Below are 13,239 nucleotides of genomic sequence, written 5' to 3'. Positions count from 1 at the left end.
TTTGATTTTGACTTTGGACTCAATGGTAAACAGAAACACTGTCCAAATAATGCCAGTTTAAAAATATAGTAACAGTCTCAGTCCAGAGCTGTGTTGATGATAATTATTATTATTCTTTCTGCTCTCTACAGTTTCCCTAATAAGCAGAAGAGTAGTGAGTCATCAGCTGCCATGAACTCAACTTTGGGCAGCAACCTGTCTGAGCTTGATCGTCTCCTGTTGGAGCTCAATGCTGTCCAGCAAAGCACCCCTGCCTTTCCCACAGAAGGTAAACACAGAGATGAATTAACAATTTGTAAAATGTTCTCTTATGGTTCTTTGAAAGAACTCAGATTTTGATTCTCTGTATCTGTGGTACTGCAAAGGAATGTCTTGTGCAGTTGATATGTGTGGAGAGATTAAAAAAAAAATCTTTTTTTGTCCTGTAATAGAAGAAGCAGCTCCACCACTGCCTGCCAGTAGTATCATCCACCACATCCACGAGAATGGAGTCTCTACCGCTGGCAGGGCGGGACCACCTGATTTGGAAAAGCCCAAGCGCGGTGCAATGGCTCGGGGAATAGAGGACGTACGACCAAGTGTGGAGAGCCTTCTAGATGAGCTAGAAAGCTCTGTGCCATCACCCATGTAAGAGACAAGCAAATGAATTATGCCAATACATTTTGATGTTTTGATTATTGTTTATGTATGTTTCGCTTGAGGTTTTTTATATATTTTGGGCTCATACTAAATTTCCCTTTAGTCCCACACCTTTGGTGTTGTCAGATGGACAAGAGGAAACACCAGCACAGCAACAAGCCAGAATGTCTGCCTCCTCTGCCACACGAGAGCTGGATGAGCTCATGGCCTCCCTGTCTGACTTCAAAGTCCAAAGCAATGTGAGTACGCTTCACATGTGGGTAGAGATTGGTCCTCTGCAGTTTGCACACTTGACGGAGTGTGTTTATTTTTGGAATTGTGTGTTGGCAATTCTGTTTAGGACTACAGTATGCTGCACATGTTTAAGGGTTTCATATTCAACTGTCATATTTATTTTTGTAGAAAAGAATTGGATCAAATACATTTTATCCCGTATTTTGTGAGGTTGAGTTGGTTGCTGATCTACAACAGAAATGCTTTTCTCTGTTTCACCCCTGCTGTACCTTCACCAGCAGTTTACACAGATTTCTCTTACAAATATAAACTTTTGCTATGTTGACATAACATGGATCTGCTCCTTGATCCAGATCCTCTACAATATTGAATGGGTTCTTCCTTGACCCATACTGCATCCTTCCACCAAATTTCTTTGAAACCAGTTCAGTAGTTTTTGTTTAATCTTGCTTACAAAAAACAAACAAGTGGACAGGGGTGAAAACATAACCTCATTTGGGATGGTCATAATACCTAATCAACAAATTGCAGTCAATAATATGTTAATACTGTCATTAAATACTATTATTTAATTTAATCAACACAATATCAACACAACCAACCACTGTCAGTAAATAATATTATTTAATGACAACCAACCACTGTCATTTATTATTTAATCACAACCAACCACTGTCAGTAAATAATATTATTTAATGACAGTGGTTGGTTGTGTTGATATTGTGTTGATTCAACACCCTAGTAGTATGTGAGATTTTTGGTGATTGTGCCCCTGCATGTTTGAGGGAAACAATCAAAACTTAAGTTGTTACAATAAACTTAAATATATTTTAAGTACATTTTTGTTGTATTTTAGAAAACAAATGAGAAACCTCTTTATCTCTTCCCTTATTGATCCTTCCCTTCATTCTCAATCTATTTTTCCTGGTCTCTTTCTCTTTTCTCCATCGCTGTGTATGTCTTGTCTCTGTATGTACATTGCAATCATTACATCATTGCATTCAATTCAGTCCGGCTCTCAGTTGTCTGTAAATCAGGAGGCATTAGACCCCTCACTTGTAGCCGTTTCACCAGTTGTCCAAACAGAAACCACCCCATCTATATATCGGAAAGCTGATTCACTGGATACTCTTATACTTTCTAGTTACACTACTCCCACCTGTACACCTCTTCCACTGGAACTCCATATAGATGAAGATGGCAGTTCAGCCCATACCACTTCAGCTGGTTCCACAGTAGTAACTGCATCATCCAAGTACTCCCAGATCCAACAGAAAGGTGATGGTGTGAGTGTGACCCCTGATAGCTCTCATGTGGAGATCCTCAGTGTCTCCAGTAGTGAAGTAGAACGCTATATGCAGAAGTCAACCTCTAGGGTCATTGCTAGTAAAGTCTCAAGTCCAGCTGGAAAGAGTCCAGTTACTGTTGGTGGAAGTTCTAGTCCAGGTCCTGCTGCCCTGAGCTCCAGTCCAGTGGTAGTTTCCAAAAGCCCTAGTCCTGTTACTGTGTCTAATTCTAGTCCCACTCTTAGAGCCAAGAGTCCTAGTCCACCTGATCTTAAATGCTCCAATCTAAGTCCGTCTTCAAAGAGTCCAACTCCAATTTCCATTAGTCACAGTTCAGAAGCAGGTGCCAAGAATCAAAGTCCAGTGACAGTCCCAACAAGTACAGAAGTAGTGCCTAAGACTGTGAGTCCAGTCACAGTCCCAAGACTTTCAAGTCCAGTACCAAAAAGTGAAAGTCCTGTGACAGTCCCAAATCTCTCTAGTTGTGCTAATCCCGAAACGGCTCCCAAGAGTGCAAGTCCAGTGTCAGTTCAGAGAGTTTCAAGTCCTGTGACAATCCCTAATATCGCCAGCTCACCATCTGTACCCAAGAGTTGTAGTCCTGAAACAATTCAAAAGGAGGCTTCTCCAACAATATTGCCAAGACTTTCAAGTCCAGTTCCTAAGAGTCCTGTGTTAAACATTAGAAAAACATACACTCTTCCAGGCACCAGTAGTCCTAGAACTTCACCTATTTCACTTGCTGCAGTACCATCAAATAGCCTGTCTCCCCCAACCACAGCAAAACACACAGGTGAGGGTATGTATTTAACATGGCCAGGCCGTGAGCCTATATTGGATGATGCTTTAGACAAACTCCTAAACTCTGACTACCCCCAATTGGGTGAGAACCAGCCACTTGCTTCCTTTATGCCTGGATATGAAGACGGATCATGGGAGGAAGAAGATGGGCTCTACCCAGATCTGAGCCGAGAGGGAACCCTCACACCCATGACTGAGTCCAGCTGGATGGACGAGTGTTTCACCCCCTCCACCTGCCCCGGGACACCAGATGCAACGTTGGACCTGCCCTCACAGCAGCCCTCTGCTGTGGAGAGGCTATCTGCCTCTGGCCAAGTAGGAGGATCGGCTCGACCCTACTCTTCCAAAATAAGCTGCTTGCATAAAGCTAGAGAGGCTTTAGGACCCCATGTTGTCTTTATTTGACCATGTGACGCAAGATATTAATTGTCTCTGACAATAATGGCAGGATGGCTGTGTCAGAAGGCTGTTCTAGCAGAGGGCACCTCTAGTTGCTGAAACAAGCTTATTTTGGGAGAGCAGCTCGTACAAGTACCCCAGGAGCTGTGCAATAGTACAAAACGTTTTGATGAGAGAAATTCCTCTTATCTCTGTGGTGTGATGCATGTGGTGTCATTGCATAGCAATTACAAAATGGCTTGAAGGAGAAGTCTCTCTTTGGAGATTATTTGTGGCTGATGCTGAAGGTTTTGCTGAAAGGATGTGTTCACACGCCCCTACTTGCTTCAGTAGACATTGCCGTGTTAGTCACTGGGCCTGACCAATCATGTTTACACAACGAATGATGTAACCATTGACTGTGAAATCAGCACAATGATACAGGCTGCACAGTAAAGCGGATATTACAACATTTTGCCAATGCATATTTGCTTTATGAACATGCATCTGTGCTCTTTGACCTTTGGCCTTGCTTTGGCATGTGCTGACCTTTTGTGAAAGCATTTTGTGATTGACTTGTGTTGTCCCCATATCAGCTATCCAGCATGCCACACTGCCGATTCTTGATTAGTTTTAAGTGGACTTGATAGTAGAGAATGGACTTGAATGGAAGGCTGTGCTACAGCAAGACAATTTTATAAACCTGACAAAACCTGCAGAGCATTTTGTCAAAGCCAGAGCTTGAGCATTTTTGCCACTTGAGTGTTTGAATCCTGTGCTGGGCCTGTCCTGTTTTGTGATTGCAATCCAACATGGAATTTCTGGTGAATGGCACAACCCGAGCTTCCCACACATCCTATTATCTACTCTCCAGCTCAAGTCAGTTATCCGACGCACCAAAGAGACTTCCAATGTGCATCCGATGTTCAGGGAGGGACTGTTGCGGCGTAAAATGGGACCAATCATTGCGAACAAAAGCAACTCGCAAGATCGACTCATTGAGGAGCTGCAGGGGAAACTGGGGATAGGGCGAGTGGAGCGCCGGCGAAAACAACAGCCAGATGACTGGCTGGCGGAGGGAGTCATTGTCATGTCCAACCCACAGCGAACACGTGAAGAAGGGGCCCGGCCAGCTGTGAATAAGGTAGACATGAGGAGCACAGCAGAAATAGTCGGTGCTTTCATGGATAATATTAACTAAGAGTTGGGTATTGTATGTCCCTTAGTTTTTTCACATGTTAATGAATTAACTAGCAAATATTACAGTTATTTGGTTTCCTCCCCGAAATTGTATTTATTTCTTGGCGGAGTTCATTGTGCCAATTTTTTTTTAATCGCCATTTCTTTTCGTCACCCTGACCCTGTCTCTTATCTGTTTGCTCTCCTCTCTTTGCCATTTCCTTTTTCTTTTTCCTTCTTTCCCCCAGATCCTCATCCCTCCTGAACCATCTGCCCCACAGAGAAAAGTCCTGCCCCCTCCACAATCACCCCCAGCACCCAAAAGCCACCCCCTGTCAAGCAGACTCCTCCACCGCTACCTCCTCCCTCCAACCCCTCCTCCTCCTCGAGAACCCACCCTCCACCGCTACCTCCTCCCCCTCCAGCCCCTCCTCCTCCTCGAGAACCCACCCTCCACCCCCAAAGAGCCAACTCCCCCCTAGGGAGCCCACGCCTCCCCCTGTTAAGCCCCCTCCCTCACCTAGCCCCCCTCCCAAGCCTGTCACGCCACCTCCGCCTCCCAAGGTCTTTGTATCAGTTGGGTGTCAGACCGACTACGACCCATTCTTCCCACCAATGCAGGCATGGGTCATCTCTTCATCTGTCCCTCTCCTCTTCTCTGACCATTACTCTCTTTCCACTTTCTCTCACTAACTGTCTCTCTCTCTCAGACACACCAACACAAGCCACGCAAACAGAACCATTTGACTCTCTGTGTACAGATTGTTTATTTATTCAGTTCAAATCCAAGTAGTTGTATAACCTCAGTATAAGTGTGAACTACAAACATTGTCTGGTCATCGACTTTGTCAATGTCACCTTGTGTCTGTTCCTGCCACATTGCAGTAGATACCCTCTATAAGGCTGTGTCTGAAATCCAGTCAGTCCACGTTAAGAGGGGTGCTGACATTCAGGCCATTGAGACTGAGCTCCCTTTTCTAATTCTAACATCTGATGGCGCCAGGAGCCGTGTGTTCAGAGTGGAGTGGAGAGTTTAAGAGCTTAAAGTGTAGCCTCCCCATGTTCCCGTTACACTAACTATCCTGCCATGAGCAGGAATGGTAAGCTCAGGGTGCAACTGAAACCTAATCTGCCACATGACAGCACAGTTACCATCACAATTATAGCATCTCCCACTGGACTTCCGTCAACAGGTCCCACTAGGTTAGACACCAGTGTGTCCTTGTTGAATACCATGTAACCTCAAGTCTTTTAGAAGTAGTTTTAGACTTGTGGAGAGGTGGATTGACATGAGCCGCATTGTGTGTGTGTGTGTGTGTGTGTGTGTGTGTGTGTGTGTGTGTGTGTGTGTGTGTGTGTGTGTGTGTGTGTGTGTGTGTGTGTGTGTGTGTGTGTGTGTGTGTGTGTGTGTGTGTGTGTGTGAGAATACATAAACAGAGATGCTATTTTCTCTCTTAGTGGAATGTAGGAATCATGAAGCTCGAATGACCAAACCATCTGAGAAGGTCTGTTTGCTTTCATTACAGAAGCCAAATGCACCTAGATGCACATTCACATGCAACATCAGACACTGCAAACATGGACTATGTATATCAATATATACTTATCCATTAGCCTTGGTATTATATTATTTTTAAATTTAGTTTTAGTGCCATACTGTTAAATATTCTTTTTCTATATGAATTCAAAATATTTGTATTCCTTATAAGTGTAAGCAAGTCTGATTGTGTTGCTGCGTAGACCTCTGACTGAATATCACAAGCTTCTCTGTAGAATTATTGAGTGCACTGCCATTAATTATGAGTAATTTCTGTTGTCAGATCCAGTCCCAGGGAAAGACGTCTCCCACTGCGCCCCCCAAACCAGCCAACAAGCTGGACAACATGCTGGGAAGCCTGCAGTCAGACCTCAATAGACTCGGAGTCCAGACCGTGGCAAAGGGCGTCTGTGGAGCCTGCAAGAAACCCATTGTTGGACAGGTGATGATAATACTGAATCAAACAAGTCATTCAGATTCAAACAAGACTACAGTTAGTATATGTACTGAATGAGAACATGCATATGTTTAGACATTTTTTGTTAATATTTCATCTCAGGGCATTGGAGCACAAGTGAAACATGACTAAAGTACCAAATGAAACTTCATAGCTGTTTTTTGTTGATATTATGGTGAAAATGGTGAAATACATTTGTGTCGCTCAAATCAACAATAACCAAAGGGAGGTTTTCTCCTCAGTTGTATTTTCATAACAATTGTCTGTCTATCAACAGAACATATGTAACTTATTACCAACAGGATTTTGTCAACAGTTTATCAGCTATGATGATGCATTATTCTGCTTTCAATTTGAAAACAATGAAGATGGACTAATTTACAGGAATTTTGTTCATAAGAAACATAAAGAATACAAATCCACTAAAATTAACTGGGGTTAAAATGAATATGGATCAAAAGATGGATTTGAAACCCTAAGTCATGAGGTTTACATTTGCCGCTGTGCTGGTGTATCTCCTTTGCTTCTTGCATGAGAGGCTGGAGTGATTTTTTTTTTTTTTATGCTCAGCAAGGCCTTGCCCCCAACAGCTCATTTAATTTTAATGCTCTGTCTCCCCATACCAGGTGGTGACGGCCATGGGCAGAACATGGCACCCTGAGCACTTTGTGTGCACACACTGCCAGGACGAGATCGGCTCCAGAAACTTCTTTGAGCGAGATGGGCAGCCATACTGTGAGACAGACTACCACAACCTGTTCTCACCGAGATGCCACTACTGTAACAGACCCATACTGGATGTTAGTAATAAATGCATTCACACACACTCACACACTCACTCACTCACTCACTCACACATATACATACTGTACATGTGGGTGGATAATAATATTTATTTACTCATGACCTAATGGATTAAGGCCTAAGTGGAATAACTACTACATATGAGAAATTGCTGCTCTTTTTCAGCAGACAGTCAACACAAGCTGTGACACAGATACACACACACACACACACACACACACACACACACACACACACACACACACACACACACACACACACACACACACACACACACACACACACACACACACACACACACACACACACACACTCTCTCACACAGTGGTGGCAGTAAAAGGAAAGTGACTTGTAGTTCTGGTACAAATGCAGTCAGACTAACACATACGTCCATGTCACTGCTTACTTCTCTCAATTGTCAGCGCTCAATCATACCTTCATAGTGACACACTCCCACCAGGGTGTTTACAGCCGTTGCACGCACACACACACACACACACACACACACACACACACAGTACTAGAGATAATGGAAGGGAAGTAGATATTAGATAGTTGACAGTGGACTTAAGCCTGGGAAAAAGCCAACATATGTCACTGCCAAGGCCTTCAGGTTCATCACACAGCTTAACTCTCACTTCTTCTTTTTCTTCTCTCATACTTCTACTACATTTTTGTGCTTTTGTTACGGTGCTGGAAACATTTAGTCATGTACTAATGTTCTAAGGAAACCACTTAAATTTGAATCTTTAAAAAAAATATTTAAGAATATATATTTAGGGCCAAGCTATATGCATAAATTAACCACATCGTTGACAAAGGATTTCTCAGTTGTGTCATTGTTTGTGATTAGTTTGGTGATGCCTAGATGTGCCTGTAGGGTTTTTATGTAGTTCCTCTAAATCTGCAACTACTTCAGTGTAACACCCTTTTTTTTTAACATTGCACCCTCTGGTGGCAGAGTCAAGAATCATTGTTAAATCAAATGTTTGGGCTTTACATTGAGTAATTCTTACCCTGCAGCAGAGACTTTTTAAAATGTTGTGTCACATGGACGGTGTGAGTGTGTTTCCAGCTGAAGCTGCAGAGAGATGCAATCAGTCTGGAAAACATGAGCTAACTGTCATATCATCCCAGCACCTCTCACCTTGCTGCCTTTGTGGGCTCTGTCTGCCTTCTCCTGGCCTCCCACCCACTGATGTATTACTTTCTCCCATAATAAGAGACCATTTTAACCTTTTTTTACGTTGGAGTAGCATCAGAAGTTATATTTATAGATGACACCTTAAGGCAAAAGTGTGATCGTTTGCTTTTCCTTTGCTTCACAGAAAGTTGTGACTGCTTTGGACAAGACCTGGCATCCAGAGCACTTTTTCTGTGCCCAGTGTGGAGCCTTTTTTGGACCAGAAGGTATCAGCCGCTCATCAGTTAATGACACAATACCTGTCTGCTCGTGTGGCCTAAAAGCAGAGTTGAATTTTCATTGCTCTAAGATACTGACAGTGTTTGTTTGCTGCCCTCTAGGTTTCCATGAGAAGGATGGAAAAGCCTTCTGCAGAAAGGACTACTTTGACATGTTTGCCCCTAAATGTGGCGGCTGTGCCCGTGCCATCCTGGAGAACTACATCTCAGCACTCAACTCTCTCTGGCACCCTGAATGCTTCGTTTGCAGGGTGAGTCACTTGACTTTTACATTCACACGCAGCTATCTTTAAACTGTAAATATTATCCCGGAAACCTAATTGTATGCATTCTATTTTTGGAAGTAACTCTGTTTTTGTATATATTTATATTTCCTTGCTCTAGTGATGCATAATAACATTTTTGTAATCTTGTTTAATCTTTGTTTTTTATTAATCTATTTGGTACGTCTACACATAAGCATTTCACCGCATGTTTTACCTTGTATTTCTGTGCATATGACTGCATATAAAAATCATTGAATCCATTCTGTGATGAATTTAACCTTTTTCCACCCATCATCATAAATTCTACCTCCTCTGATCTGCAGGAGTGCTTCACGCCTTTCATAAACGGCAGCTTCTTTGACCACGACGGCCAGCCGTACTGCGAGGCGCACTACCACGAGCGCCGCGGCTCTCTGTGCTCTGGCTGCCAGAAGCCCATCACCGGCCGCTGCATCACCGCCATGGGCAAGAAGTTCCACCCCGAGCACTTTGTGTGTGCTTTCTGCCTCAAGCAGCTCAACAAAGGCACCTTCAAGGAGCAGAACGACAAGCCCTACTGCCACGGCTGCTTCATTAAACTCTTCAGTTAGACTGTGGGTCTGTGTGTGAGCATCTGCACACATCTGTGCTCGTGTTTGAATGCACATGTGGATTTGTTTGCCCTCGGGTCGGTGAAGTGGTTTTTAAGGGTGGGTAACATCAACTCAACACTGTGGGGAGTTTCCTGACTGTCCAACCTCTCAGGTTTGGCATTTCACACTTTTGCTAAAGCATTTTTAAGAGAGCCCAAAGAGATTTTTATTTAGAGGTTTATTCCTGTGTGCAGCAATGAAAAGATGCTTAGTTCCCTGTGTGTGTGTGTGTGGGTACATATATAAACATACGAGAGAAGCTGTGAGACTTCCTCAGAGCTGTGATTTGTAAATGATTTTATTCCCCCATTGCAGGGCAAGACCTTGCACGATATGGTGGTTTTACAATATGCAGGTATGAGACGGCTGCTTGACTGCATGGACCACGGAGAGTTGACTTCATCAGATTTAACGTATGTTGAGTGTTGAATACCCAGTGCTTGGCCAATGAGTGTTAATAATCTATGAGAAAGATGTATTTTTCTACCTTTGGAAACTGTTGATGTGCCATTTTAAAATAACCATGTAAACACTCCATATGTACAGAACATGTGCACACAGACAACTCAGTCCTCACTTCTCTTAAATACCAGTTCAAACTCTTTGCATACTCCAACCACAGATCTTCTGATGAAACTATCCTAAAGGTGCATTTTACAAATTGGTCTCATCAGGATGTTATTTCTTATTTTTCTACTGTTTTACTATGAAAAAAACCCCAGCTGTGTTTTCAGTTTCAGTACATACACACGTGTGCTTTTGTAACTTCATTGTTTCACATATGGAAGTGAAATCAGTCAACCACACTGATCTTTGTCTTTTTTACTACAGCGAAGAGTGTGTTGTCATTTACATTAATATTGGCAAATGAAATTAGACCTTTACAGCTAGTGCTGACAAAAGGTAGGTCCATAAGAATAACATCATACTATGGTTTCTTGATTTAAAAAAATAGGTAAAACAAAGTTATTGAAAGTGAAAATTTGCTCTTCTCAGAAAAAATAAATCTTCAGTTTAACTTTTTCCCCTCGATATTTACCCTATGCTACTCTTTATTAATATTAAGGATGTTTAATGATTTCAAAATTGGTTGTGCATTTGGCTTACAAGCATGCTACTTTATATTTTGTGGAATTTAATCAGCACTAGCTGCCAGTTGCTGTTACAATCAGAATCGAAATTTATATACAGTGTGTTAGACGTGACTGAACTGTGTTTTGTCTCAATCTTTGATTATAAGAAAAATATATGTATTTTTGAGCTGTTCAGGTTCAGGCTGATGTGCAAAGAGCAGGCTCTATTGATGAGAAGGGGAACAAGATGTTTACCCTCCTCACACACAGACACACACACACCAGTTGGATTCCGGTGCGTCCGACTTCCAAAGTGTTTTTATTTTGAGTCGTGAGTTATGATCCTGCTGAGCCAATATCAGTGCTCCGCTCACTGATGGAATCTGCATTTTGTGTGTTAGCTGGTCAGGAATCAGAATGCGACACCAAGCCCGGGCCGAGCCTTCAGCAAAATTCATGTAATGACTAATTTCATCTTTATTTTACTTGCAGCTCTTTTTTTTGCCATATATGAGATGTTTTTTTGAGAATATTCCTTGTCTTTAATTTTGATCACTAGGTGTGTGATGAGTTAATACACATTATCTACATTCAGATTGTTTTTTATGTTGAGAAGATGTTTGTGTTCTTGTGCCAAATGTGTCGATGCAATAAGGTCTTACACACTGGAGTTCTCTCTCCTGTGGTCGGACTCTTTTCTTGGGCTGAACTCTGGGAGAGGCTTCACCTGCTGTGGTGCATCTTAACTCTCACTTTACACTGTAATAGACAAACCATGGAGGAGATCCTCTGTGGTGTCAACATGTAGCAGACTGAGATTCACAGGTAGCAGGGGCTGTTGGAAAGACGTTTGCACCTTCATTTAAAAACTGTGTATGCCTAAGAAAATGAAACAGGAATCACCACGTGTATATTTATCTTCTTACAGTATATTGCCTTATAGTTTTTGCTTATGTCAAAGAATAAAAAATTTAAAAAATGAGCATTTTACTGTCAGAGATTAAGTGAACTTTTCTTTGTAAATGGAGACATTCATGTGACCTTTTACCATTTGAATTTTCTCATGAGCCACAACTTGTTTAGGCTCTTCGTGTGGGTGGGTCCTGGTTACTGACCGATTGATATAACTGTTGCAAATGAAATAAATACTTTATTTCTGCCATTGTTCTGTCCAAGAATAGTGTGAATTTTGCTTTGTGCACAAACAGTTTACATCAGATTTGTCACTCGAGGTATTCACAGAATGAAAGTAATCAGATTAATTTTTCATAACTTACAAGATTGTAGCAAACCTTGTCATTAGAACTGAACAGATAGTGATGTATGCTAAAATAAATGCTAGCCCAGCACTAGCAGTCTGTTTTATTAAAGGCAAGTCTCAAAACTTGTACAGCAGAATCATGTTTCTGCTTTCACATCGCATTATTTTGCAAATTTCCCCATTGCGGGACTAATAAAGGACTTCTTATTCTTGTGATCCCATATGTTTAGTTTGACTCTTCTCAGGGGCTGAGGCCCAGATTGGGAACCTCCGATTTAGGTTAACAATCAATACGCTATTGATTTCCAAAGCAGTCACTACTTTCTGCGAAAAAACAGGTATAAAGTCTATAATGCTAGAGCACATTGTGATTCTGAGATCTCCAGAATTTTTAAGCTAATGTTGAATATGCATGTTATATTTCAAAGTCAAAACTCCGTAAATTCAGTAACAAACACAGGAACAAGACATCACATCCCTCTGTCGAGGAGGAGTTTTCACCTCCAGTCTGTAGTTGGTGAGGGCTCGGAGTTTGTCAATGAGCTCAGAGAAATGTGGCAGACTATCCAGAACCTCCAAGTGCTCCAGGTCCTGCAGCTTGTGCAAGGCTAAGAATTTGTCCTCTGGTACATGTTCGAGGCGAAGTTTGAGACGTCTGAGTTTTGGGAAAAGTAGTGGTATCTGAGCTGTGTGAGCTCTCAAATGTGAGGGCCAGAGGTCTATGTGCAGCTGGAGGAGACCTGGTACCTGCGCTGCTGTGGCTGCCAGGTCCTTTGGGGATAACTCTGCGACACAGAGTGTGAGACTGGTCACTGTGGGCGGAATGGAGGTGACATAGTTCTTAGCCGCTGGGCCCTTGATGATGACCAGGGTGGACAGCTGAGGGAGGTCACTCAGCCATGTTTTCAGGTGACACACAGGTGATGGCCACTCCTGGTGCGAGTGCTTGTAGAAGACAGCGAGACTCTTCAGGCCGGGCATCAGCTTCATTGCATCTTCTGGAAACGAGTGATCCATGCAGTCGATGAGTTCCAGACTGGACAAAGCGGGGGCACGTCCTCCTCCTGGGAGATTTAAGTTGGGAACAGTGTGCAAGGTGCCGAATGTGTGCACAACAGACAAGGACAGGTGCTTGAGCTTGGGCAGGCAGCTGAGGAGGGAGTGCACCAGTAAAATAGTCTCCTGGAAGACTCCCGTGCGATGACAGACCAGGGAGGTGAGGTTGGTGAAGTGGGAGACAGCAGAGATGACCCCCTCGATGGCTGCTGTG

General features: G+C 42.8%; 1 protein-coding gene across 3 annotated transcripts in view; it reads left to right on the top strand.

The window, feature by feature from the left end:
* The window catches only part of LOC118105359 (paxillin), a 28,040-nt gene extending 16,170 nt beyond the window's left edge, over positions 1-11,870 (top strand). For 2 of the 3 annotated variants that reach the window (XM_047339468.1, XM_035153045.2), the window contains exons 4-9: positions 132-268; positions 432-627; positions 743-878; positions 1,884-3,275; positions 4,213-4,482; positions 4,766-5,137. In XM_047339468.1, coding sequence (XP_047195424.1) covers positions 132-268; positions 432-627; positions 743-878; positions 1,884-3,275; positions 4,213-4,482; positions 4,766-4,999 — 2,365 coding nt within the window. In that variant the 3' untranslated portion in view covers positions 5,000-5,137. Of the gene's footprint in view, positions 1-131; positions 269-431; positions 628-742; positions 879-1,883; positions 3,276-4,212; positions 4,483-4,765; positions 5,138-6,337; positions 6,497-7,137; positions 7,312-8,643; positions 8,726-8,839; positions 8,989-9,326 lie in introns of those variants that run through there. The other variant, XM_035153046.2, reaches the window with a different exon arrangement.
* Positions 11,871-13,239: the final 1,369 nt, after the last annotated feature.

This window comes from Hippoglossus stenolepis, chromosome 3 (assembly GCF_022539355.2).
Source record: "Hippoglossus stenolepis isolate QCI-W04-F060 chromosome 3, HSTE1.2, whole genome shotgun sequence".
Taxonomy (NCBI): domain Eukaryota; kingdom Metazoa; phylum Chordata; class Actinopteri; order Pleuronectiformes; family Pleuronectidae; genus Hippoglossus; species Hippoglossus stenolepis.
Note: the sequence above shows the minus strand (reverse complement) of the source record. Positions and strands in the feature narration are given on the sequence as shown.